General features: G+C 35.5%; 1 protein-coding gene across 3 annotated transcripts in view; it reads right to left on the reverse strand.

The window, feature by feature from the left end:
• The window catches only part of KIDINS220 (kinase D interacting substrate 220), a 174,665-nt gene that overhangs the window by 149,365 nt on the left and 611 nt on the right, over positions 1 to 24,689 (reverse strand). For all 3 annotated transcript variants that reach the window (XM_027840312.1, XM_027840310.1, XM_027840309.1), the window contains exons 2-4: positions 13,142 to 13,286; positions 3,513 to 3,611; positions 2,848 to 2,946 (exon numbers count right to left, since the gene is read on the reverse strand). In XM_027840312.1, coding sequence (XP_027696113.1) covers positions 2,848 to 2,946; positions 3,513 to 3,611; positions 13,142 to 13,249 — 306 coding nt within the window. In that variant the 5' untranslated portion in view covers positions 13,250 to 13,286. The remainder of the gene's footprint in view (positions 1 to 2,847; positions 2,947 to 3,512; positions 3,612 to 13,141; positions 13,287 to 24,689) is intronic.

The following is a 24,689-nucleotide window of genomic DNA, read 5'->3' on the forward strand; positions in this document are numbered from 1 at the left end:
ATCAAACTGGGATGAGAAGACCCTCAAGGTTGCTGGCCATAAGAGAAACAGTTACTTTGTACATTCACTCTGAGCCAGAAAGCCCCAAAAAATAAGGCTCAGAGAGGTAAAGAGACAGAATGACCACACCTCCTCAATCTTAAAAAAAAAAATCATCATTTGAGTAATTCTTAAACTAGCATTCAAACATCTAGGAAAAATGGGCTCCTCACATTCTCCTACTTCTTTCCTTCTCATTCACTTCTCAACCCCGTACAGCTGGCTTTTGACCTCATTACTTAACTGAAAATGTTCATGGACTCATTTGTATTCCTCATACTTGTCTATCTTAGTTGCATTTAAGCATTCCACTACATTAACATACCACAATTTATTTAACCATCCCCTAATTTTACTGTAATTCTATACAATGCCTCTATGAAAATCTGTGAACATGGGCCCATTTTTTGTTCCTGCTAAAACTTTCAGGGTATAGTTTCAACAAGAGAATTACTGTGTCAAAGGATATGATTTTTTAAAAATTTCCACTGAAAACTGTCAAAATCCTTTTCAAAAAGTTAAAAGTTTGCAATTCTAACAGTAATCAATGAGTATACCTATCTCCACAATCTCCTCAGCAATGGGTTTCAGTCAGTTAACAATCATTTATCAAAGGCTTATAATGTGCCAAGCACTTTGCTAAGAACTGAAGATACCAAGACCGTAACAGTCCCTGATTTCAAGGAACTTGATTTCATCAGTTTTAACTACTACTACCTATTTGATAGCTGCAAATCCTTCATTCTGCAGCTGAGAAAAATGGAGCCCAAAAAGTTTAAGTGGCTCATCCAAGGTCACACGGGTAGTCATAGTCACAACAATAAACATCATTCCTACTACATGTCAGGCACTCTGCTAAGCAAGATTCAAATAAGAAAAAGATAGTCCCTACCTTCAAGGAGCTTACAATCTAATGGGGGAAGATAACATACAAAAGGAAGCTAAAGGAGTGGGGGTGAGTGGCTACCACAGAATATCTAGCTGGGGACATGATTAATGTTCATGAAGCTGAAATCAAGCAGTGAAGCTCATAGAAAATGAAGAGTTAAATCTGACCTCAGACACTTACTAGTTGTGTGACCCTGAGCAAGTCACTTAACCCCGATTGTCTCACCAAAAAGCACAAAAAAAAAAAAAAAAAAAGCAAACTTTGGGACAGCCAGTTGGCACAGTGGATAGAATAGAGCACTGGCCCTGGAGTCAGGAGGACCTGAGTTCAAATCTTGCCTCAGACACATAATACTTTCTAGCTGTGTGACTCTGGGCAAGTCACTTAACCCCAATTACCTCACCAAAAAAAGGAGTTTATTGCTCTCCCCTGCAGCCTTCCAATCAGAAGGGAGGGGTAACTGAGGGTGCTGAGGAGGATAGTACAGTGACAAAGCCAGGAATGACCCTCCCAACTCCAAATCTAGCATTCTTTCCACTATACCAGAAGTTCTGGACCTAAAGTCCAAGACCTTGTTCTTAAAATATTTTGATAACTGTATTGCAATATAATTCATTTCTTTAGTGTTTTACGCATATACGAATATTATTCTGAGAAGGGGTCCAGAGGCTTCACCAGACTTCAAAAGAAATTCATCATAATAAAAGGCATGCTTCAAAGCCTCAAGCGGTAAGGAAGAGGTCCAAGTTCTTTCATCCCAAATCTAACATTCTTTGAACTATACCAGGCTGCCTCTAATGGATTATCCACATGGATCCAAGAATTTTCCATCTACCACAATCCCCACAATAGGGGTCTCCATTGTCCAGACAAGTCAGTGCTATGGACCTACTTTCAGTAACAGTGAAGCTTGCTTTAATTTGGGCAGGGCCATACATAACCTCTCCAATATGCAGCAAGAAATTCCCTACTACAGTACCTGGAAGAATCACCTATTGTTTTCAGTTTTGTATATGCTGTCTCCCTGAAAAAACATAAGCTCCTTGAAAACAGGAACTATTTCATTTCTGTCTTCCTATTGCCAGCTCCTCGCACAATGCCTGGAACATAGTAAGCCTTTCATATATGTTCTATGATTGACTGAGAAGCAGCAATATAAATATTAACTTAATATTTATATTAAACTTAAGTTAAACAAAGTTTTTACAGGATTTGTTTTGGACCAAATTACACATGTACATTTCCAGGAATTTTCAATTAGACCAATTTTATAGTTAATTAGCAGGGGATGGTTTAATACACAAAGGAAGATAATTGGACAAAATAAAAAGTTAAACTTGATAATGATTAAAGTAACAACTGAACATTTTCAAATCCAACAAATACGAATTTCCTTTGTTCATTTCTACATTTTCTAAGAATGTTAAAACCACCTAATGAGAATTATGAATCATGCTGTAAAACTGAAAATTGTGTGGCATGCCTAAACTGAACTAAATTATGAAAAATCCTAAAATAGTATCTTGAAAGCTATAATCTTCAACAATGACAATTTTTTTAAAGGGGACAGTGTGAAAATACTATACTTTCTACCTCCCAAATTCATACTTGTAGAAAACCAAAGTAATTTTTCCAAATATTTTAAAATGCAGCAGAGCAGTCCTATAAAGAAAAAATCTCCAAGGACAATAAGCTATGTTGAAAGAGATGTCAGAATATTAAGCTCTCAAATAAACTGACACTGGCTTAAAAATTCTAAAAAGGTCTATACTCCTATAGATTTAATGGATAAAATGTTACTACATCTTATAGGTAATTGCATAGTTCAAAATGCTTTACTATAATTTCATTTATTTAAAAATAAAAGACTATGATTCTAAAACGCATATAATTAGTAACATATTAGGAAATATACGTACCATATCTTTATGTTCCAAATTAACATTGCATTTAAGTAGCTCCTTCACAACAGCTATATGACCTTCTTTTGCTGCTGATATAAGGGCTGTCCAGTTATCCTTAAAAAAGACACACATTTTACCATTTCAAAAATAACAAACTTCATTCAAAATTGAGAAAAATATTTAAACTACAAACAAAATGAAGTGGACATTGGAATGGTTTGATTAGCAACTTCTCTCAATATAAAGATTTATTTGTCTACTGTATCCTGAAAGTATTCAGTAATAATTGTTTAGAAATGATTTTACAACTGCTTGTTCTGGTATTTCACTAAATTTCTAACAGCATACTAACTTAAGTAATCATTTACTATAACTAAAAATTAAAGACTATGTAATGATGCTTAAGAAAATGATTCACCATCTACTAAACAGAAGCCCCAAAATGATTTACTTCAGGAATGGACAAAAACAGCTGTCAGACACTTTAAAACAAAGGAAATACACTTTCTACTATAATTTCTTTTCACATGTATAAATTCAAAGAAAAAATGTGAACAAAAAACTAGGACCGACATGGTAGGCATTTAATTTGTACACATGGAAATAAAATTTTAAACTTATTTAAATATAAATGTTTTTAAGCAAAGAAATAATGAAGAGAACATGAATGAATTTCATACCACATCTTCCAGATTGCAATTAGCTCCATTCTTAAGTAGCTCTTTTACTATTTCAAGATTGCCATTTTCAGCAGCTAACATCAATGGAGTCTGTCCACACTGGAATAAAAGAAAAATACATGACTTGTCAAGAAACCTGGCTTTCATTAAAATGCCAGGTCAAATAAAACATACATAGGATTTTCATGAAGGCAAGATTAAAATTCCAGCTATCTAGACATTATGCTTTGATTCAGAAATTGAATATTTCAATATCTGTGATTTCTTGATATAACTACTCTCTCCACTAATGCACACTTGCAACCCTTCCGTGACTTGGGACAGTTGGCCTTTCACAGTTACTGTGGTTAAAAATTTTATTACCCTAATTTTTAGAGTTCCTTACAACAAGCTAATTTTGCCTCTAAACCTAAGACCTATTTCACAAAAAATGTTAGCCTTGCTTCCCCTATCCTGCATTTATTCTGCTGATATTGTGCCCAACTATACTGTTTTACATTTATCCCCATGTAATTTCATTTTATTAGACTTAGCTCATCATTTTAGCCATCATTTGTCAGCCAATGGATTAGTTTTCTCTTTAAGTTTAAAGTCCCCTGAAAATTTAGTAAGTAGGTCATCTGTGACAATCTAAATCACTTGTGAAAATTTTGAATAAATGTGTGCTAAAGACAGGCCACTGTTGCACTCAAAAGACCTCTGTCCAACCAAACTAAATTTTATTAATTTCAATCCATTTTCTCTCCCTCCAATCCCCTGCCCTACTAGAAAAAAAGAAAGAAAGAAAAAGAACTTCTTGTAAAAAATATGTATAGTCAAGCAAAATTCCTTCAATGGCTGTATCTAAAAAATGTCTCATTTTGCACCCTAATTCCATCACCTCTCTGTCAGGTGACAGATAACATGTTTTGCCATCAATCCTTTGGAATCATGGTCATTGTTATAATCAGAGTTCTTAGAGCTTTCAAAGTTGTTTGTTTTTACAGTGTTGTTCTTATAAATTGGTCTCCTGGCTCTGCTCACTTCATTCTTCATTAGTTTATATAAGACTTTAAAATTGTACACTTTAATAATATTGATATTAAGAGTTATTCTGGTTCTGCTCACTTCATTCTACATCAGTTCATTCTAGTCTTTCCATGTCACTTTAAAATCATCCATTTCCTCATTTTTCATAGCATAACAGATTTCCATTATATTCATAAACTATAATTTGTTCAGCTATTACCCAATTGAGAAGCATGTCTTCAGTTTCCAGTTTTTTGCCACCATAAAAGAAGCTGCCATGAATATTTATGTACATATAGGATTTCTTCCTCCTTTGATCTCTTTGTGGCATAGGCCAAGCAGTTGTATAGGTGGATCAAAAGGGATATCAACATTACCTTTTTTTTTTTTAATTTTTTTTTGTTACATTTTAAGCTCTAAGCTATCTTCCTACCTACCTCCCTCTCCACCTCACACTAGAGAAGGGCACTATTTGATTCGTGTGTGTGTGTGTGTATAAAACCATACTATGCATACTTGTACATACTTGTATTTATCAGTTCTTTCTTTGGAAGTGGATAGCATATTCCTTCACAGGTCCTTTGTAGTAGATTTAAATATTTATAATACTCAAAATAGCTTAGTCATTCAGTTTTTTTTTTCCTAACAATATAACTGTTACTGTGTTCAACATTCTCTTGGTTCTGCTCGTTTCACTCTTCATTATTTCATGCAAGCATTTTCATGCTTTTCTAAAATCCACCTTCTCATCATTTCTTATAGTACAGTAGTATTCTATCACAATCATATACCACATTACCTTTTAATCAGTATTCTGGGTCTGATCATTCAAACTGCTCCAAAACCACCAACTAATTTATCACTTCACTTCTCTTCATCTCTGCCATTCCATACTTTGCTAAATTTCAGATATATGATGTGTAGAACATTCCCTTGATCTAGCAATCTAAGAAACTTGTCTAAATTAAATTAGGTTAGTCTGAGAAGACTAAATGCTCACAAGTCATCTCTTTAACAATACATTCCAGAATTTTGCCAGGAATTTCAATGAATATCATTGGCTTATAATACAAAGACTCCACCTTCTTTTCTCATATAAAAATAAGTCAATATTTTCACATTTCAATCTTAGCCCTGAAGTTCTTATATTTTCCATAACTTTTTAAGAATAAACCATACGTACAACGTATTGCAAGTAACCCTGGTAAATACAGTCCATCTGTACCCTAAAAGGTATTTTATTATTCTTTTTTTAATCTTGCCAAAGGCACTACCCTTCACATCTTCCCTCACTTTTGAGTGTATTTTTTTTTTTAAACCTAGTCCTAGCACCATCTTTGGTACACTCCTTCCTTTCTTGGATGTGCTCAATTTAGTATTTTGGAGTTCAGTTCCTGTGTCTCTACTCCCACTTGTCCTTTAAGCTAGCTTATGTATTCTGATAAATTATGCATTATTTCTCTTTATGTCTTTATTTCTGTCATCTAAAATTATCTGAAAGAATTTATATATCTTTCAAATTGTATATGTTGTATAGTAAATAGAATATAAGATTTAGGATCAAAGGAACCCTATTCAAATGTCAGCTCTGCTGCATGTGTAACTTGAGGCAATCATTTGACCTTTTGAGGTTGTTTCTTCACCTGTAAAATGAGGGGGAAGGAATAAATGGTCTCTACTTTCTCACTCTAAATCTCTATTTCCTCATTGTTTGTTTTCAAGGAGGAGCATAAGTGTGCAGTATTAGTATTGATATGCTCAGATTAAAAACTGATAGGAAACTTGGAAAGCAATTCAGCAGAAATTAAGGACTAGCAATGGCTATTCATTTAATGTGGTAAGTCCACGAATCTTCAAATACTGTCCACAGAAGGCTCAGAAAGAGCAGCACATGACAACAAAAATAGGCTGAAATTAGGGACTAAGTTAAAGGATAACTTATGAAAAAGACAACACTTAAACCCAAAATATTAAATCTCCTATATTTACAACATGAAACAAAATCAACTGATTTTCAAAAATAATCATCCTGGGTCACTGCAAGGTCTTTTATCAGCAAGGAGGGGTCTAGTAATAAATGAATAAAACTGATTTGTTACAAACATACCATATATTCCATTCTGCTGTCTTTTAAAGCAGTATCTTTGAGAGGCTATCTACTTATTTCAAGTACGCTTATGCTTTTAAGTGTTTCTGGAAATGTCTCCCTTGGAAATATCTTCAAAACCAGTTTCCCAAACAAGAATTTTGGTTTATAATTTTATAGTCACATTTGCTTTTCAAACACAAAATAAGATTTCCCAGCTTGTTCACCTACTTTACTAATTACACCTGACACCTAGTAATTTTTGGCAAAAAATCAAATACACTCTTGAAAGAATGAAGATTTGCCATAATTTTTAATATTTCAAAGAAAGCACTGCAGGCTCCAAAGAAAATTCCAAAATAGAATCACAAAATTTACAGTAATTTTAAGCCATGTCAGCATTATTTGGAATAAGTATATAACCTCTCAAGGCAATTAGCTATTTTTTCTTTTTTTATCTTTATTTTTTTCAATTAACAATTATTTATTCTCTCCATTTCCCAAAGCCTTCAAGAAAAATAAAACCTTTGACAAATATGCTTACTCAAGCAAAACAAATTCTCACGACAGTTATATCCAAAAATGTTTATCTCATCCAACAAACTGAGTCCACTTTCTCTCTGTTAAGGAGGTAGGTATCATTCATTATCGGTACTCTGGGATGATTGGCCTCAAAGAAACTAACTTTAAAGGGGATAACACTCATTCAGATAAAATTCTGATAAAGGTTTTAAAAATCAGTCGCATTACTTTATTAACTACTCTTACCATGTCCATGCCATGTTAACAATATACAAAAGTGTATTCACATTGTGTCATCTGATCACAATAATAATTCTGTGTGAAATGCATGAGTTTTCTCACTATGTGGTTCTTACTAATGCAGGAAAGTGGATAAAATCATGAAAGATTTTCAACAAGAATTAAAACAAAAAAATGTTTTCTGCTTTCTGATAAACACTCAGCCAGAAAAAAATCCGTTAGCTAGAGCACTAATTAACTAGCATTCTAGCTTAACAAGAGTTTACTGTATTTCAATTCATTCATACATACACTGGATATTATATTACTGGGTATTAATCTTCAGAAAGAAAAAATAAAATTGCCTAAGTATTTTACTTGAGGTACTAAAGGGTGAAGAATAGCAGATGGAAGTATCTTTAGACTTCTGTGAAAATAAAATAATGTTAAAGAATCAAAATATTTAACAGTATTTCCCTATACTTTACAGGGAACTATAATCAAACAATCTAAATAGATGCAAATTCTATTATTATTCTACTTTTCATCAAATGAGATGTAATCATTCACTGACTAGATACGATATTCATTTATATTCATTAAGCACTACGTTGTGCATAATCAACTATGTTATATACTATAATGAACAGACCACATACCTTATGGCAATAAAATAATAAAAGCTCTTTTTAAATGTCTACTGATGTCATCTTTTTTTTTCTTTACCAAATGAAGTTATTTGTTCTGATTCATTTTGACTATGAAAACAGCTGTGAAGTAGAATTTAATTCCTCTGTCTTCCAAAGAAGAAATCTATTTACAATTTGTTATTCCAAATAAGAATGTCTATAAGAGTTATATCTCAAGTTTCACAGTGGGTCTGTAGGCACTCAGCAAATATCTACTGAATTCAAGTGAAGATCAAACAAATGTTTTTAAAAATGATTTTTAAAATTAGTCCTTTTTTAAGATGCCTCACTAGAAAACTTCATTTCTATGTTAATCATGTGATAAGTATTCATTAGTTCCAATATACACTCTTATTTTTAATTCAGTACGGTCACATAGTAAGAGAGAAAACTAATGGACAGCTTGCTCTGTTGGTATTAACATGATTTCAAAAGGGCTGGAGGAAGAGAATGTTGAATACCACCAACTCCCCTCAACCACAGTGACCTTGTGAGACTAAATGGACAAAAGTCACATAGGTCAAGGAACCAGCATGAATGTGATATAATCCACATCACTCAAAGAATACCCATAAGTAAGGACATATATCGAATGATGTACTGAAGACTCACACAGTTCACTTATATTGAGCCTACAGTAAACTAATACCCCCAATGTTTTTCAAACATCTACATACTTACGTCTATCCCATTTGTTCTCATGACACTAATTTTCTTAATGCAAGTGTAAGACTTTTACATTTATCCCTATTCAATTTTGTCTTAATAAATTCAAACTAAAATTCAATCCAGTTGATATCTTTTTGGATCCTGACTGTGATCTAATATATCAGCTATCTTTCCTAGCTTTGTGCCATCTGAAGATCTGATAAGCAAACCATCTATACTTTTATCCAAGTTACCAATAAAACTGTTAAACATGGGGCCAATTATAGATTCCTTCTAAGCTGACATTAAACCAGAAATGATTACTATTTGGTTCTGGACAATCAATGAATCAATAATCATTTGTTATGTTACTATTACATAACCAGCAGTATGAAGATACAGAGGACAGAAATTTAAAAAAAAAAATTTCTGCTATCAAACAGCTTACATCCACCAGAGGAGACAATATGTGCCTATAAAAACAAAAAGACACACAAGGTATTAAAGAGAGGAGCATTAGGAATTGGGGTGTTAAGGAAAGGCATCACGTAAAAAAGTGGTGCTTGAGCTGCATTTTGAAGGAAGTGAGGGATTCTGAGGCAAAAGTGAGGAGGGAGTGCATTTCAGATGTGAGGAAATGGTGATGGTCCTAATCTTAATTTCTACTGCTTTCCAGTTTTCCCATAAGTTCTCAAGAAGAAAGTCTTTCCCCAACAAGTACATTTTCAGTTCATTTAACACTGGGTTACTATGTTCAAATGCTTCTGGGTCTTGCCTAACCTTGTTTCTCAGGTCTATTCTATTTTTTTAACAGTGCCAAATAATTATCATGATTTGTTGCTGAGTTGTTTTCAGTTGTACCCAACTCTTTGTGACCCCATTTGGGGTCTTCCTGGCAAAGATACTAGAGTGTTTTGCCATTTCCTTCTCCATTTTGTTTTTCCAGATGAGGAAACTGAAGCAAACAGGGTTAAGGTGAATTGGTCAGGGTCACAAAGCTACTAAGCATCTGAGACCAGATCTGAACTCAAGAAGATGAGTTATCCTTACTCCAGGTCCAGCATTCTACCCACTGGGCTACCTAGTTGCCCCTTTCATGATTACTGTTTTATAATATAATTTGAAATTAAGGCAATTAACTTCCTCTATTTATCTTAACAATGTGGCAATTAGATACAAAACCTCAAATATACTCAATACTTTCCCAAATCCCTTACCCTCTTCTGCCCTCTGAATGGGTGGCTAGCCGATGGAACACTAAACTCAACCCCAAACCTTCCTTTATAGAGCGTACAACCTTGCAGCTGACTTTACTTTCCACCTGCAGCTCTTCATGGTCTCAACTTCATGGTACAAGATGCCCTCACATCGTGTACCCCCCAACGCGATCCTAACTTTCCAGTCTCCTCTTGTGCATTGTCGTCCCTCATTGGATTGTGAGTTCTTGAGAGCAGGGGTTGTCTTTCTTTTTTTATTTTTATTTTTAGTGCTTAGCACAGTATCTAGCACATAGTAGGAGCTTAATAGTTACTGAATTAAATTGAGATACCAATGGAGCAAGTGGCATCCTTTGTTTTTGCCACATGGCTGCCCACTTGCCCATATCCTTTTCCAGTCACAGAACTCCCTGATAGCATCTTTTATACTGCTTCAATTATTAATAGTCCTATTAGTACAAAAGTCCTATTCTAATCCTGCCTTATGGGGCTGCTGTGAGTTCAGGTTCTCAGAGGCTATGTCAGTAAAAAAAAAAAAAGTTCTGGCAGGTTTTACTAAACTAGAAAGGCTGTCAGTATGGGTCCAGTTATCAACTTCAATTGTGTTTGCTGTCCAATAATCATCAGCCTGGTTAAATATAGAGAAGGCTATCACAAGAAGCCTAATGACCAATGATACACTTTACTTTGGCCATGGCTATCAACAAAAAAGAAAGAAATATAAAATGTTCCTTGGTTTTCTGTGGTCCTCTTCTGCTTACATTTTTAAGTGATTTTCTATGGAAGATACACACAAAATCATGAACAAGAATTGCACAGAATAATAAATTGTAAAAGGGCTATGATCTGTACCATACTAATGTAAACACAGATCCATATAAATATCCATACAAAATTAACCTTTGACTATCAGGATAATAAAACTTTTGAATGAGGTATAAAAGGAACACTTTAGAGTCTCCAAATGACAGAGATTTTCAAGAAGAGAACAGACATCTATACTGTATATGTTCATCAGTCTGGAAAAAGAGATGATATAACCACTATATGATTTTATAAGGTCAAAGAAATACATTTCAGAGCTAGGAGACCTTAGAAATCACCAGAGCCCAATCTTATAGACTAGACTAAGATAATCTAGAAAGATTAAGTTAATTGCCTAATGCCACACAGCTAATTAGCTGCAGGGCCTAAAGATCTCTTCTGACTCCGTGGCTCTATGTCCTTATTTAGGAATCAAATTTCAATCCATGAAATAAAAAATGCCAACCCTAAACACTAACATGCAATCTAACTCAAAAACTCTAATAAATTAAGAATGTATTTCCAAAAACAGAAAATTTTATAGACTAATATCCCTGATGAACACTGACGCTAAATGCTAAGCTGAATGTCAAATATAACAGTAGAGAAGAAAAAGAAATGAGGAAATAAATATGCACAAAGAAACAAAAGTTATTGTTCTGTGCATATGATACCAGTTTACTTATAGAATCAACCTACAGAATCAACCCTCTCTAAGCAGTAGGATGTCAAGGAAAGAGCACTAGCTTTGGAGTCAGAGATTTTATTGTTCAGTTATTTTTCAATTGTGTCTGACTCTTCATGACCCCATTCAGGATTTTCTTGGCAAAGATACTGGAGTAGTTTGCCTTTTCCTTCTCCAACTCATTTTACAGATGGGAAAACTGAGGCAAACAGGGTTAAGTGACTTCCCAGGGTAACACAGCTAGTAAGTATTTCTGGCCAGATTTGAACTCAGGAAGGTGAGACTTCCTGACTCTAGGGCCAGAACCCTATCCATGGAATCACCTACCTGCCCTGATGGAATGACTTAATTCTGGATAGTTATAACTGCTGGGAAAATTGGATAGCAGTCAACATCGACAACAAATGGCACAAATTAAGTTTAGAACAATGACTCACACATCATACAGCATGATTAGCTCCAAATGGACACATAATCTAGATATCAATGGTCACATAACTGGAAGAGCAAGGAAGAAATTACCTTTCAGTTCTATGGATGGGAGTTCCTGAATAAACAAATGACAGGGATCATGGATAAATTTGATTATATAAAATTTAAAAGTGTTTACACAAACAAATATAATGCAGTAAAATTTTGAAGGGAAACAGGTAACTGGAAAACATCTCTGTTAACAAATTTCTCTGATAGGAGTCTCATATCCAAGAATAAAAGGAATCATTTACAACTTATAAGACAAAAAGCCATTTCCCCAATGGATTAAATGGTCAAAGGATAGGAACAGGCAATTTTTAAAAGAAGAAATACAAGCTATCAAAAATAATGTGGAAAAAAAGCTCTAAATCACCAATAACTGTAGAAATGTAAATTAAAGCAACTCTGAGTTTCCATATAACAACCACCAGAGTGGCAAAGATGACAAAAAAGAAAATGACAGATGTTGGAAGGCCTGTCAGAAAACAAGTATACTAGAACTCTGTTGGCAGAATTGTGAATTGATCTAACCACTCTGCAAAGCAATCTGGAACTATGTCGAGAAAATTACCAAATTGTACATCCCCTTTGATCCAGCTACATCACTACTAGGACTATACCCCAAAATAAATCAATAAAAATAGAGAAGTATCTATTTGTATAAAAAGATTTATTGCAGCTCTTTCTGTGGCAGCCAAAAATTGGTAACTAAGGTAGTGTTCTCCTAATGGGAAATGACTAAACAAATTGTGGTATATTAATGTAATAGAATGTTATTGAATATGATGAAATGGACCATTTCAGAGGAAACTGGGAATGCTTTTGTGCATCAAAGCAGAAAACAATAATCAGGAACCAAAAGAACAATTTATACAATGATCGACATTATAGGAAAAAAAAAATCAGAAAGAGTTTCTGAATTAAGATCACAGCAATGGTAAACCTCGAGTCCAAAAGAATGAAGATAAAACAAACCATTTCACTCCTAATAGAGAAGTGATGAATTTAAAATGAAGAGACATTCATTTTCAGACATGACTTATGTGGAAATTTGTTTTGCTGGACAATGTAACTATACATTGAGGGATAGTTTTTTGGGTTTTTTGTTGTTTTTTCACTTGGTCACTTGAGTAAGGGGGAAGAATGAGAGGAACATATTTTAAAAATAGGTGTTACTTGAAAAATAAAAATAATAAACTATTTTTAAATGAAAATACATAATTTATATTTTCAATTAAATGAACAATCTATGATAAGATTCTGTTTCTTTGTCTTACCTCATTTCTTTCATCCACATCCTTGCATTTTTCTAGAAATGCTTTTAGGCCAGGAATATTTTCCTCTTCTACATAAGTCAGCAGACTATCACTCAAAAGGTTTGCCATCTTCACAGAAAAACTTCAGTTAGCTATATTTCAGTGCCTATTAAAAAAAATTAAAGTATATTTAAAAACATGGCTAGAAAGCAAAAACAAAAAAGGTAGTAAAAGTCATCTATAAATCCATACCTTCTAAAGACAATTTCATTTTAAATCAGTCCTTTTTATTTAGTATGAACAAGCTACAGTAAAAAAAGTTCTTTAATAGAAATCTTAGAGTTCAGTCACTAATTTCATATTTCTTTCTAGACTTCCAAATGTATAGTTGTTAACTTTACTCCTTAACAGAGGCGGCCCACAGTTTCTGACCACAACATAAATCCTAAAAATGATCTTATATTTATTTACCATCACCACCAAAGTCTTTTCTTACTAGTTAATCAAAACTCTAGAGGAAAAACCAAGAGCATATATACGAGAATCTATGTTAAGCTCTTTACAAACCTTAAAGCAATCATTATTATCACATGGCACATGAACAAATGGAACATTCAGAGTTTTAACTGTCATTTCTTAACACATATATTCACAGAATAAATAGTGAGCTAGAACACTCTAATAAATTTTTACATTTCTCATTTAAGAAAACCTTATCTCTCCTTGCTATTCTCTGGAATTCTGCATCCAGTTGGGTATATCTTTCCCTTCTCTTTCACCTCTCACTTTCCTTCTTTCATCAGTTGTATATAAAGCTTCATCAGATAGCCATTTTGCTTTCTTCCTTTTCTTTTTCTTTGGAGTGATTTTTGTTGTTGCCGCCTGTACAAAACTGCACACCTCTGTGCAGAGTTCTTGAGGCACTCTAACTACCAGATCTAATCCCTTAAATCCATTCATCACTTCCACCTTATATTCATAAGGTAGTTATTTAGGTTATACCTATATTGTCTGATAGTTTCCCCTACTTTCTTTAAGTCTGAATTTTGCAGTAAGAAGCTCATGATATGAGCCAGTCAGCTACAGGTCTTGTTTTAACTGACCTTTCAGTTAAATGAAAGTATTTTCCTTTGGTTACAAAGTATATAATCAATCTGATTTCTATATTGACCATCTGGCGATGTCCATGTGTAGAGTCACCTTTTGGACTTGAAAAAGAGTAGCTATCTTGACAAAACTCTATTAAAAGTCTCTGCCCTGCTTCATTTTGTATGCCAAAGCCAAACCTGCCCTTTATTCCAATCATCTTTTGATTTCCTACATTAGCATTCCTATCCTTTATGATAATTGTGACTCTTTTTTTGGTGTTATTTCTAGAAGATGTTGTAGATTTTCATAGAGTTGATCAACTTTGGCCAACTTGTATTACTGTGATGTTGAATGGTTTCCTCTGGAATCAAATGGATATCATTCAGTCATTTTTGAGATCAAACCCCACCATTTTATTGACTATGAGGGCTACTCCATTTCTTCTAAGGGATTATTGCCCACAATAGTATACATAGAGATCACCTGAATTAAATTCACTCATTCACATCCATTTGAGTTCACTGATACCCACTATATCAATGTTTAATCTTTCTATCTCCCATTTAACCACATTCAGCTTTCCTTGACTCACTGATTTATATTCCAGGTTTTTATGCAATATTGATTTTTACAGCACTGGAACTTCCTTTCATTACCAAATGCATCTGCAGCTGAGTTTCCCTTCAGATTTGGCCCAGCCATTTCATTAGTACTAAAACTACGTGTAGTTGTCCTCAATTCTTCCCCAGGAGTGTACTGGATACCTTCCAACCTGAGGGACTCATCTCTTTTATCATTTTAGTATTGTCCATGGAATTTTCTTGGCAAAGATACTGGAGTAGTTTGCCATTTCCTTCTCCAGTGCATCATAAGTAGGGATCAAATGGGAATTAGGACTTAACAGAAGCAGAAAAGATTAAGAAGTGGCAAGAATAGATAAAAGAATTATACAAGAAAGATCTTAACATAACCGAATCTCACGATGGTGTGGTTGCTGATCTAGAGCCAGACATCTTGGAGAATAAAGTCCAGTGGGCCTTAGGAAGCATTGCTAACAATAAGGCTAGTGGAGGTGATGGAATTGCAGTTGAGCTATTTAAAATCCTAAAATATAATGCTATTAAAGTGCTGCACTTGATATGCCAGCAAATTTGGAAAACTCAAGAGTGGTCACTGGATTGGAAAGATCAGTTTATGTCCCAATACTTAAGAAGGGCGATGCCAAGGAATGCTCAAATTACCAAACAATTGCACTCATTTCACGCACCAGCAAAGTTATGCTTAAGATTCCTCAAGCAAGGCTTCAGCAATATGTGAACTAAAAATTATCAGAAGAGCAGGCTGGTTTTCGAAAAGGCAGAGGAACTAGAGACCAAATTGCCAACATTCTCTGTATTAAGGAGAAAGCAAGTGAGTTCCAGAAAAAATCTACTCTTGCTTCACTGACTACACTAAAGTTTTTGACTGTGGATCACAACAAAATGTAGTAAGTCCTCAAAGAGATGGGAGCACCAGATCATTTTACTTGTCTCCTGAAAAACCTATATATGCAGGCCAAGAAGCAACATTTAGAATGGAACATGGAGTAACTGGCTGGTTTAAGACCAAAAAAGGAGTATAACAGGGCTGTATATTGTCACCTTATTTATTTAACTTACATGTACATCATGCGAAATGCCAAGCTGGATAAATCAAAATATGGAATTAAGGCTGCCAGGACTGAACAACAACAACTAACTCAAAATGTGAGTTCCTCATCCAAAGACAAATAGACATAACGCTGGAGGAAGTGAATCTATTAATCTTGACATTTTTCTATAAACAAAAAACAAGAAGAAAGCTGCAACTAAACGAAAAGAACACTCATGGGTTCTCCTCGAAGAGGCAAAGGGAATGTTAGTTTTAGTGTACATCCAAAAGCAAACAGAAACAACAAATGTTAAGGCTTTTTGGTATCTCATATTGAAGTACTGATGATTTAAAAAATATATGACCACAAGGATAATTTCAACTCACACACTAACAAAAGTTGAAGAGGATGAAGAAGTAGAAAAGTTTTAGGAAGAACTTGACAAGATCTATACCCCACCCTACACCAAAGTAAATCAACATACATTTTGATAATTGGTGAAAAGGTGGGGAAAAGTAAAGATGGTAAGAAATAAATGAGAAGGCAAGGTTCAGGAAAAAGGGATGAGAGATTCCAACAATTTGTAGACTGCCCAGAAGTTTCACACCTTTAAATCATGATTACTTTGGGAAAAGAATTCATAGCTTCCTGACACCGAATAACATCATATACAAAAATATGAAACATTATATTTCAATAGTCAGAAAAGATTCATTATTGACACATAAGTTTGCACAAGACCACCAACTTGTCGGAGCAAATTTTAGAAGTGGCAAAATACTAGGAGAATTAATGCAAAAAAGATATGGTTTATATTTGAAATATCTCAACCTTGAATTATTTAAACAAGTAATTAATAACATAAAATGGGAAATGGACAATAGAAATTACATCAATACTGCTCATTTTATAAGGAACTTTAACCAATAAAAATCAATTGCCACAATAAGACCAAAGAGCTGAGAAAGCACCTAATCAATAAATACTTGCCTTAATTGCCAAACACAGCAAGGACAAAGGCAACATGGCCTCAAAATCTACTGAATGAGGACAACATGCAGCATTATCTCATAAAGCAGAGAGAAACAGTTGAGGGTAAAACCAGTTTCAAAGAAAGTCTGCCAAGAGATCCAATTAAGCAAAAGCACGCCAACAATACTTAAGGATGGGAATGGAAGTAGGGCAACAAAGAAGAAAAAATGGAAAAGCTAACTATAACAAACCATTTTCACCATCAAGAGGCACCAGCCTTGAGCTCTAACTCACAGTCCCAGATCTGGTTATAAGAAAAGTAGAAATGTCACTAAAAATAAGAGATGAGAAGAATAACTGGATGAGAACACATTCATATCTACAACAGGCAGCACAAATGGACAATGAGATGGGCCTAGAGTGGAAAAGGATCAGAATATGCTGAATTGCCTTTATTGCTCTTCAGCCTTTCAGTCATAATATCCAACTCTCTATGACCCTGTGGACCATAGCATGTCAACACTGTCCATGGGGTTTTCTTGGCAAGGATACTGGAGTGGTTTGCCATTTCCTTCTCTAGTGAATTGAGGCAAACAGAAGTTAAGTGACTTGCTTAGGTCACACAGCTAGTACGTGTCTCAGGCCATATTTGAACTCAGATCTTTCCTGACTCCAGACCAGGCACTCTATCCACTGAGCCACCTGGCTGCCTCTGGATTGCCTTTAGGAAACTAGAAAGCTCCTTTAATGACACAAAGATCTTCCCAGGCAGAACACCACATCTTTTTAATATCAGCATTCTACCAGTGATGTTCTAAGGCAGCAAAACATGACATACAACATTCTCCAAAGAAACGAAAGTGAATATCACAGAGAAGGCAATGGAGGAACATAGTGAGACTGAGTAGGTAAACATACAATAAGTAGGGAACTTTTAAAAACAAGAGTAACAGACAGTCAGCAAGGTGACACAGTGGAGAAAACGATGGGCCTGGAGTCAGGAAGATCTGAATTCAAATACTGCCAAAGGCATTTACTAGTTGTATGACGTAGGTCAAGTCAGTTAACTTCTGTCTGCCTCAGTTTCCTCAACTGTAAAATGAGAATAATAATAGCACCAACCTCCTAGGGTTGTTGTGAAAGTGCTTTGCAAACTTTAAAGTGATATACAGATGCTAGCTATTTTTCTCACCTTCATTAAAATGTCATAAAGGAAATATATGATAGGGAGATAAGGGCTGGTCATATTGCATCAAGAGAAAATGAGGCAGGTCTCTAGCTCATTGGGCTGACCCTCTGTGAAGACCTTATGGGAGAACATGAACAATAGTTGCATAGGACGGACAGATATATGAACTATGATCTTCATCGGTCAAATTGATGAGCTCACAGATCCATCTGAATACCAAGAACTGACATTGACCATTCTCACAAAGATTGAGGTAAGAAAGTAGTCCGTCCTATGGGTCACTTGTAACAAAAGTTTTATATATTTTTTTGACTAATGGAAATAAAAACTCAAGATTGTGGACATTTTTTTTTCACATAAGCAGCAGGGTCTCTTTTGTTACCATGGAAAATAATGAGGGCAGGGCCAACAGGGCTTCAGATGCTTCAGGAAAAACTGGAAAACACAAATCCAATAGTCAAACTGAGTACAACTGAGATCTCTCTTTGTCTAGTTCAATTCCCTCGTTTGGCTGGTATTTAGAACTACAGAATCACATAATTTTCCAATTGGAAGGGACCACAAAGGCCATTTAACTCAACTCCTCAAAAAATGAATCTCCACTACAAACACATTCAACAAGTCTCCCATCATTGTTAGAATTTCTGATTTTGACTCTACTTCTTCAGATACTACTGCTTGTCTCTAGCCCTTTAAACTCTTCTACATGATTCCCTGATTCCTGATCTTCAATTGATGAAACAGGAAAACAGATTCAGACTTCCTAATGCAAACTTCTCAGCCTCCAATCTCCTTCCCCGCCCTCATTCTTTAAACATTCTTCTTAGATACAACACCCTCAACACTGAAGCTTGAAGTAGCAATTGCTTCTCCCCCCACCAATAAATTCATTACAAAATTTAAAACCCCATTATCTTCCTACTTATCCCTTACCCCTGGAACCACCAAATCAAAAAAATGAAAATGTCCTTATTGCAGTAAGTTTGTGCTTTTTAAATGAGTAAACCACCTATGCTGGAACTCTCTAACATATCTTCCTTCCCTATGAAACTATCATTGAGAAATTTCATTATGCTGCAAGACTGATTCTGCCTGGTCCTCATATCTCATTAGTATCCTCTTTCCCTCTGACTGGACCCTATGACTGCAGGAAAGGACCATGGCCTCTAGGACCTCTATTTAAAGGGGGCTCAGCATGGTTTTTTTTTTTCCTCCACTTCTCACCAACCTGACTGATTCTGAACTTCTCTGAAACTCTCCAACACACCCATGTATCAGGTACCTTTTTTGCAAACCTTCTTTTTAGCTTCTTTTTTTGTGTTGTTTTCTCCTATTAGCTCATAAGCTCTCTGAGGGCAGGCACTGTCTTTGCATTTATTTATGTGTGTATTCTCAGCACTTAACACAATGCCTGGCACAAAGGAGGAGCTTAATGAATGTTTGTTGACTGACTAAAATAAAAACTAACCACTTTTAACCTACCATTTGACAAGGCTAAAGCAAAAATCTTTGGGAAGAGGATAAACAAGGACTCAGGCTTTATAATAGTCTCATATGTTTATACAGCTTTAAGCTACAAGCACTACAAGCACTGTCCTTGCCATGGATTTGTGAAGCAATGAGAACGTACAAGTATTACTGCCTTCATTTTATCAGAGAAGCAGCCAAAGTCACAAAGCTAGAAAGTCTCAGAGCTTGAATTGAACTGAACTCCTGATTCCAGGTCCAACATACTTAAGCGGGTGACTTTGTGAAACTCTGCCTCACTTAAATCCAATTCACTAGCAAGTCATCACCCTCATGATGTCATTGGTCCTCTTCAAGAACAAAGAACAAACAACAACATTCCACTATTCCACTGTGTCTTGGATCAAGGATATCCATGTGTTTTTCATTCAATTGTGGGCCACGTGATCAGAGATATGTGCTACCTGAATTAGATCATTACTTTTAGTTTGAATTATATTTACTGATTCAAGCCTGCTAGCATAAAATCTAACATATACAACCAGAGAGGTACACAGATGCTTAAATTCTACTTGCCTACATGCATGCTGGCTCATTAGGTATGAATTTTTGTGCCTAAAAATCTCAGGAAGCTTAATTTGACCTAAAAGCCACACAGTAGCTACCTAGTACCTCAGACAATCATAGGATCACATATTTATAGGTAAAAGGAACCTCAAAAGTCAGCCAGTTCACCCCTTCATTTCACAGAAGAGGGAAATGAAGCCAGATAAGTGGTTATTTGCCCAAGGTTTCATAGATTGCCAATCAGTGGTATAACCCAAATCCTCTGATTCTGAATCCACAATTAATTGTTCTCTGAACAATTCTTTCTGAAAGGAATTTCCATACACACAATCCTGGAGACAGTACCTTCAATTCTATATATCTCTAAGACAAAATTTCTTATCAAAATCTGCAATGGGGCCAGTGTAATTCATATATATTAACTAGCATACAGAAGCTGATATGTAAATATTTTTACCAAAATTGCAATACTTATGTTTTTCATAACATATTTGCATAAACAGCTAGCTAACTAAAGCTAGGATAAATAAGCTTGTACATAGGATCTATAATAGATTGAGTTGAAATAGACCTCAGAGGTCACCTAATAATAAAAAAAAGCTAACATTTATATTTTGCTTACTTTGGGCCAGGCACTATTCGAAGTGCTTTACAACTATTGTCTCATTTAATCCTCATCATAACACTGGAAGGTAGGTGCTCTTATTATTCTCATTTTATGGATGAGGAAAGTGAAGTACACAGCAATTAAATGAGGGTACCAGAGTTAGTAAGTGTCTGAGGTTGCATTTGAACTCAAGTTTTACTGACTCTAGGCCCTGCACTCTGTCCACTGTGCCACCAGCTTCCCCTAAATCAGTACAACTTGTCATTTTCTCACACACCAATGTCCTACTTATACATGGGGAAATTGAGGTTCAGGGAGGTCACATGACCTGCTCAAAGTCAAAGAGCAGTTATTGGCAGAGTATCAGATACAGCCTTTATAGCAGAGCATACAGTGAGAGCTTTACCAGTGAGTAAAATAGTTAGGAGGTATTATTGTTCTTGTCTTCCAGGATTTTTCATGATTTCGTGATATCCTTCCAGTCTGAAATTAAGGTGTTCCATTTATTTCTCTAGCAGAATCACAGAATTGTCAAGAACCAGAAATTTTTATGACTTAAGTCCTGCCGTAGAGTCAGTAAATAGTACCTAAAGACAAACATGCTTAACCCAATGATCTAAATGTACTAAGTAGGATATTTTAAAATAACTTACATTGGTACAGAGAATTGATCACTGGGGGATGACTTAGCTATAACAGTTCATAAAGACAAGACAAATTCAATTCAATAAACACTTAGTAAGTACCTACTATGTGCAAGGCACAGGTCTTTTTAAAAAACTACTCCAATAGTTTATGTTTCTTCTGGCTTTCTTAAGGGGTTTCAGGGGAAGGGAGGGAAAAAATTCAAAACTGAAATTAAAATAAATTGAATTTGAAAAAGATTGTTTAAACTTTTAAAATACATAAAATGATTATAATATTAGCACCTGCCTAAAAAAAAAAGAAAGAAGGAAAGAATGAAATTTAGGGATTCTACAAAGAAGAAAGGAGAGTATTCATTACAAACACGGTGAGAGAAGGGTAGGAGTGAAGGAGGCTCTTATCCAAAAGTACAGAGTAGGGAAATGGAGTATTAAATATCAGAAGAAACCAGCAGGTCAGTTTGACTAGGACAAAAAAAATGTGAAGGAAATTTAATATAAAATAAAGCTGAATAGGGAAAAAATTACTTCAATATTATAGCTTACAAAGCATTTTCATACACATTATCTCACTGATACAATAAACCTGTTGGCAAGGCATATATTATGATATTTAAATTTTTAAAATGAAGAAACTAAGTCTGAGAGACATTAAGTGTTGTCCAAGATTCCACAATATTGAGTAAGCAACAAGAAACTGAGTCTTTTGGCTCCTACTCTGGGGCTTTTTCCACTGTGTCTCCAAATACTGATCTGCTCTGAACCAAAAGAGTAAATTATAAACTACTTATCTGAATGGGCCTGAACATACAAGGCACAGCTAAAGACAGGTAATCTTTCTACCCAGAAGAATTAACCAGTGAGTCTTTAGAATTCACAGCTTTCCCGTCTGCTTGTCCATTTACTATTCCTATATAAAAGAGTGGCACTAAATCTCCAAGGTAGTGTCTCTAAATCCCTATTTTAAGAGCTAAGTGCTGTTACAAAGACTTAAAAAACCAAATGCATATGAATAAAACAGGAGCAAGAATGTACTACCTACCTACCAAGGTGACTGTGAGAATCAGAGATAATGCATGAAAACATCCTTTGTAACCCTGATGGACTATATTAATGAAAGTTATTAGCATTCATTTTTTAAAAGGATGCCTTTGAAAACTTGATTTGATGACATTTAGCCATTTATAAATGTGTGTTACAAAACTGGAATGAATATGAGAGATCATCTAGTCTGGGTGTTATTAACCTGAGCTCCATGAAGTTATTTTTCAAATATTTTAATAACTATTTCAATATAACTGGTTCCCTTTGTAGTCTTTTGTATTTTATTTTATATACTTAAAAACATTACTCTTCTCAGAATAACCTATGGGTCCACAGGCTTCAACAAAATACCAAAGGGGTCCAAGGCCCACATAAAAAGGTTGTTTTGGAGCAAGCTTGCACCAGTTCAAGTTGATTGTTAAATTTTCAATACAAGCATTTATATCTTGGAAACCCAATGCTACAAATCAGGGCTTAATTTATTGTTTGATTGTGGGTACTTTTTTTTTTCTTGAGAACCAGCTGTGAAACATTTACCAGGATACCTCTGACTGCACTTTTCTGAGCCTTAGTAAAATGATTAGATCATCTTTAAGATCCTTTTTTCTAGTTCTAAATTCTATAATTTGAGCTTCCAGATTTTAAAATGATTGGTTAAATGTCATCAAGCTCAATTATGTAAAGGTGCTTGTAATAATAGTGTGTATATAAATATGGAGACACAAATACACATATATACTATTTAGCCAACCATTTAAAAATTTGTGTTACAAAACTGGAAACGATCTAAAAGATCGTCTAGCACAGGGGCTCTTAACTTGAGGGCCACTGGGTCTTCGGGTTATGTGTGAGCGTGTGTGAATAAATATGTATATATGCATAAATATATATATACATACACATATATAAATTTAGTACCTTAGGATTATGAAGCATTTTGTATACGTTATCACTTTGTCTTTGTGCCCGACTCTTCGTGACTCCATTTGAGTCTTGGCTGAGAAACTGGAGTGGTTTGCCATTTCCTTCTCCAGCTCATTTTACAGATAAGGAAACTGAAGCAAAAGGGATTAAGTGACTTGCCCAGGAATACACAGCTAGTTAGTGTGTGAGACCAGATTTGAACTCATAAAGAGGCATCTCTCCAATTCCAAGCCCAGTGCTGTATCCACTGTGCCACCTAGCTGCCCCTATGCATTATCATACAATCCCAAATTGAGTATGTGGTAGCCTGGCATAATGAGAAGGACAAAGGACTTGAGAGTCGAAAGACCTGGGTTAAATTCAATCCCTGACATTTGTGGCCATGTCGTTATTTGCCTCCACCTCAGATTCCTCATCTACAAATCACGATAAACTTGCATTGTCTACCTCACACAGTTGTGCTTCATAGAATCTTATATTCAGAGAGGGTAGGTACTTTAGAAGACAACTCCCTCTTTTTACAGTTGAGGAAACTATGGCCCGGATTAATAACTTGCTCAAGGTCACACAGAATAGTAAGTGGCAGAGGCTGGATCTGAATCTTAAACTAAAGGAAAAAACCCTAAAGGAAAGGGCTTCAGAAACAAGCAAAGTTATCACGTAGCAAAGGTAATAAGAGCCAGAAGAGATCGCACCCTTCCTTTAATCTCCAAAGCCCTGGCCCCTCAGAAGCCAGCTGCCCAGCCCCTCCACCTGGCAGGATCTGAAGAGGAGAAAAATCACTGCGGCTGCCGCAGCCCCACCCCGACGTCCACAGCCACCTTTTGTTTATCAGCCTGGGCTGAGCAGAGGTAAAGGCCACCCAGGCCCCCGGGCAGGTAGGGGACCACATAAACCTCGAGTTTGGGAGACAGACATACATATGTACGTACTTACACACGTACATTATGATGTTTTTATATCGGTGGGTATGCATAAATGCACACATACACATGTATGTACTGATACATTTCTTCTGCCTCTCACACATTTTCATAGCTTCAGAACATTCAGCCGCAAAGAGACCATGGAGCTCATTTGGTTCAATTTCCTCATTTCACAGATGAGGAAAATATAATGCTATACACACTCATTCGTTCAGTGAACACACACACAGCTAACTCACTCCTGTGACTATACCGTTCTTTCCTCTACAAACACACACACCCCCTGCTTGCTCCCTCCGTGAACACACCCACACACCCCACTAGCTCACTCTTGTGAACATACCCACACACCCTCTCCTCAGCGCTAGATCCCTCCTGTGAACACACACACACCCCACTCGCTCCCTCGTGAACACACACACACACCCGCTCGCTCCCTACCATGTTCACACTCACACATTCACACACCCTGCTCGCTCCCTCCCGTGTCCACACTCATGCACGCGCGCG

The sequence above is a fragment of the Vombatus ursinus genome, unplaced genomic scaffold, assembly GCF_900497805.2.
Source record: "Vombatus ursinus unplaced genomic scaffold, bare-nosed wombat genome assembly UNPS02014841.1, whole genome shotgun sequence".
NCBI classification, from domain to species: domain Eukaryota; kingdom Metazoa; phylum Chordata; class Mammalia; order Diprotodontia; family Vombatidae; genus Vombatus; species Vombatus ursinus.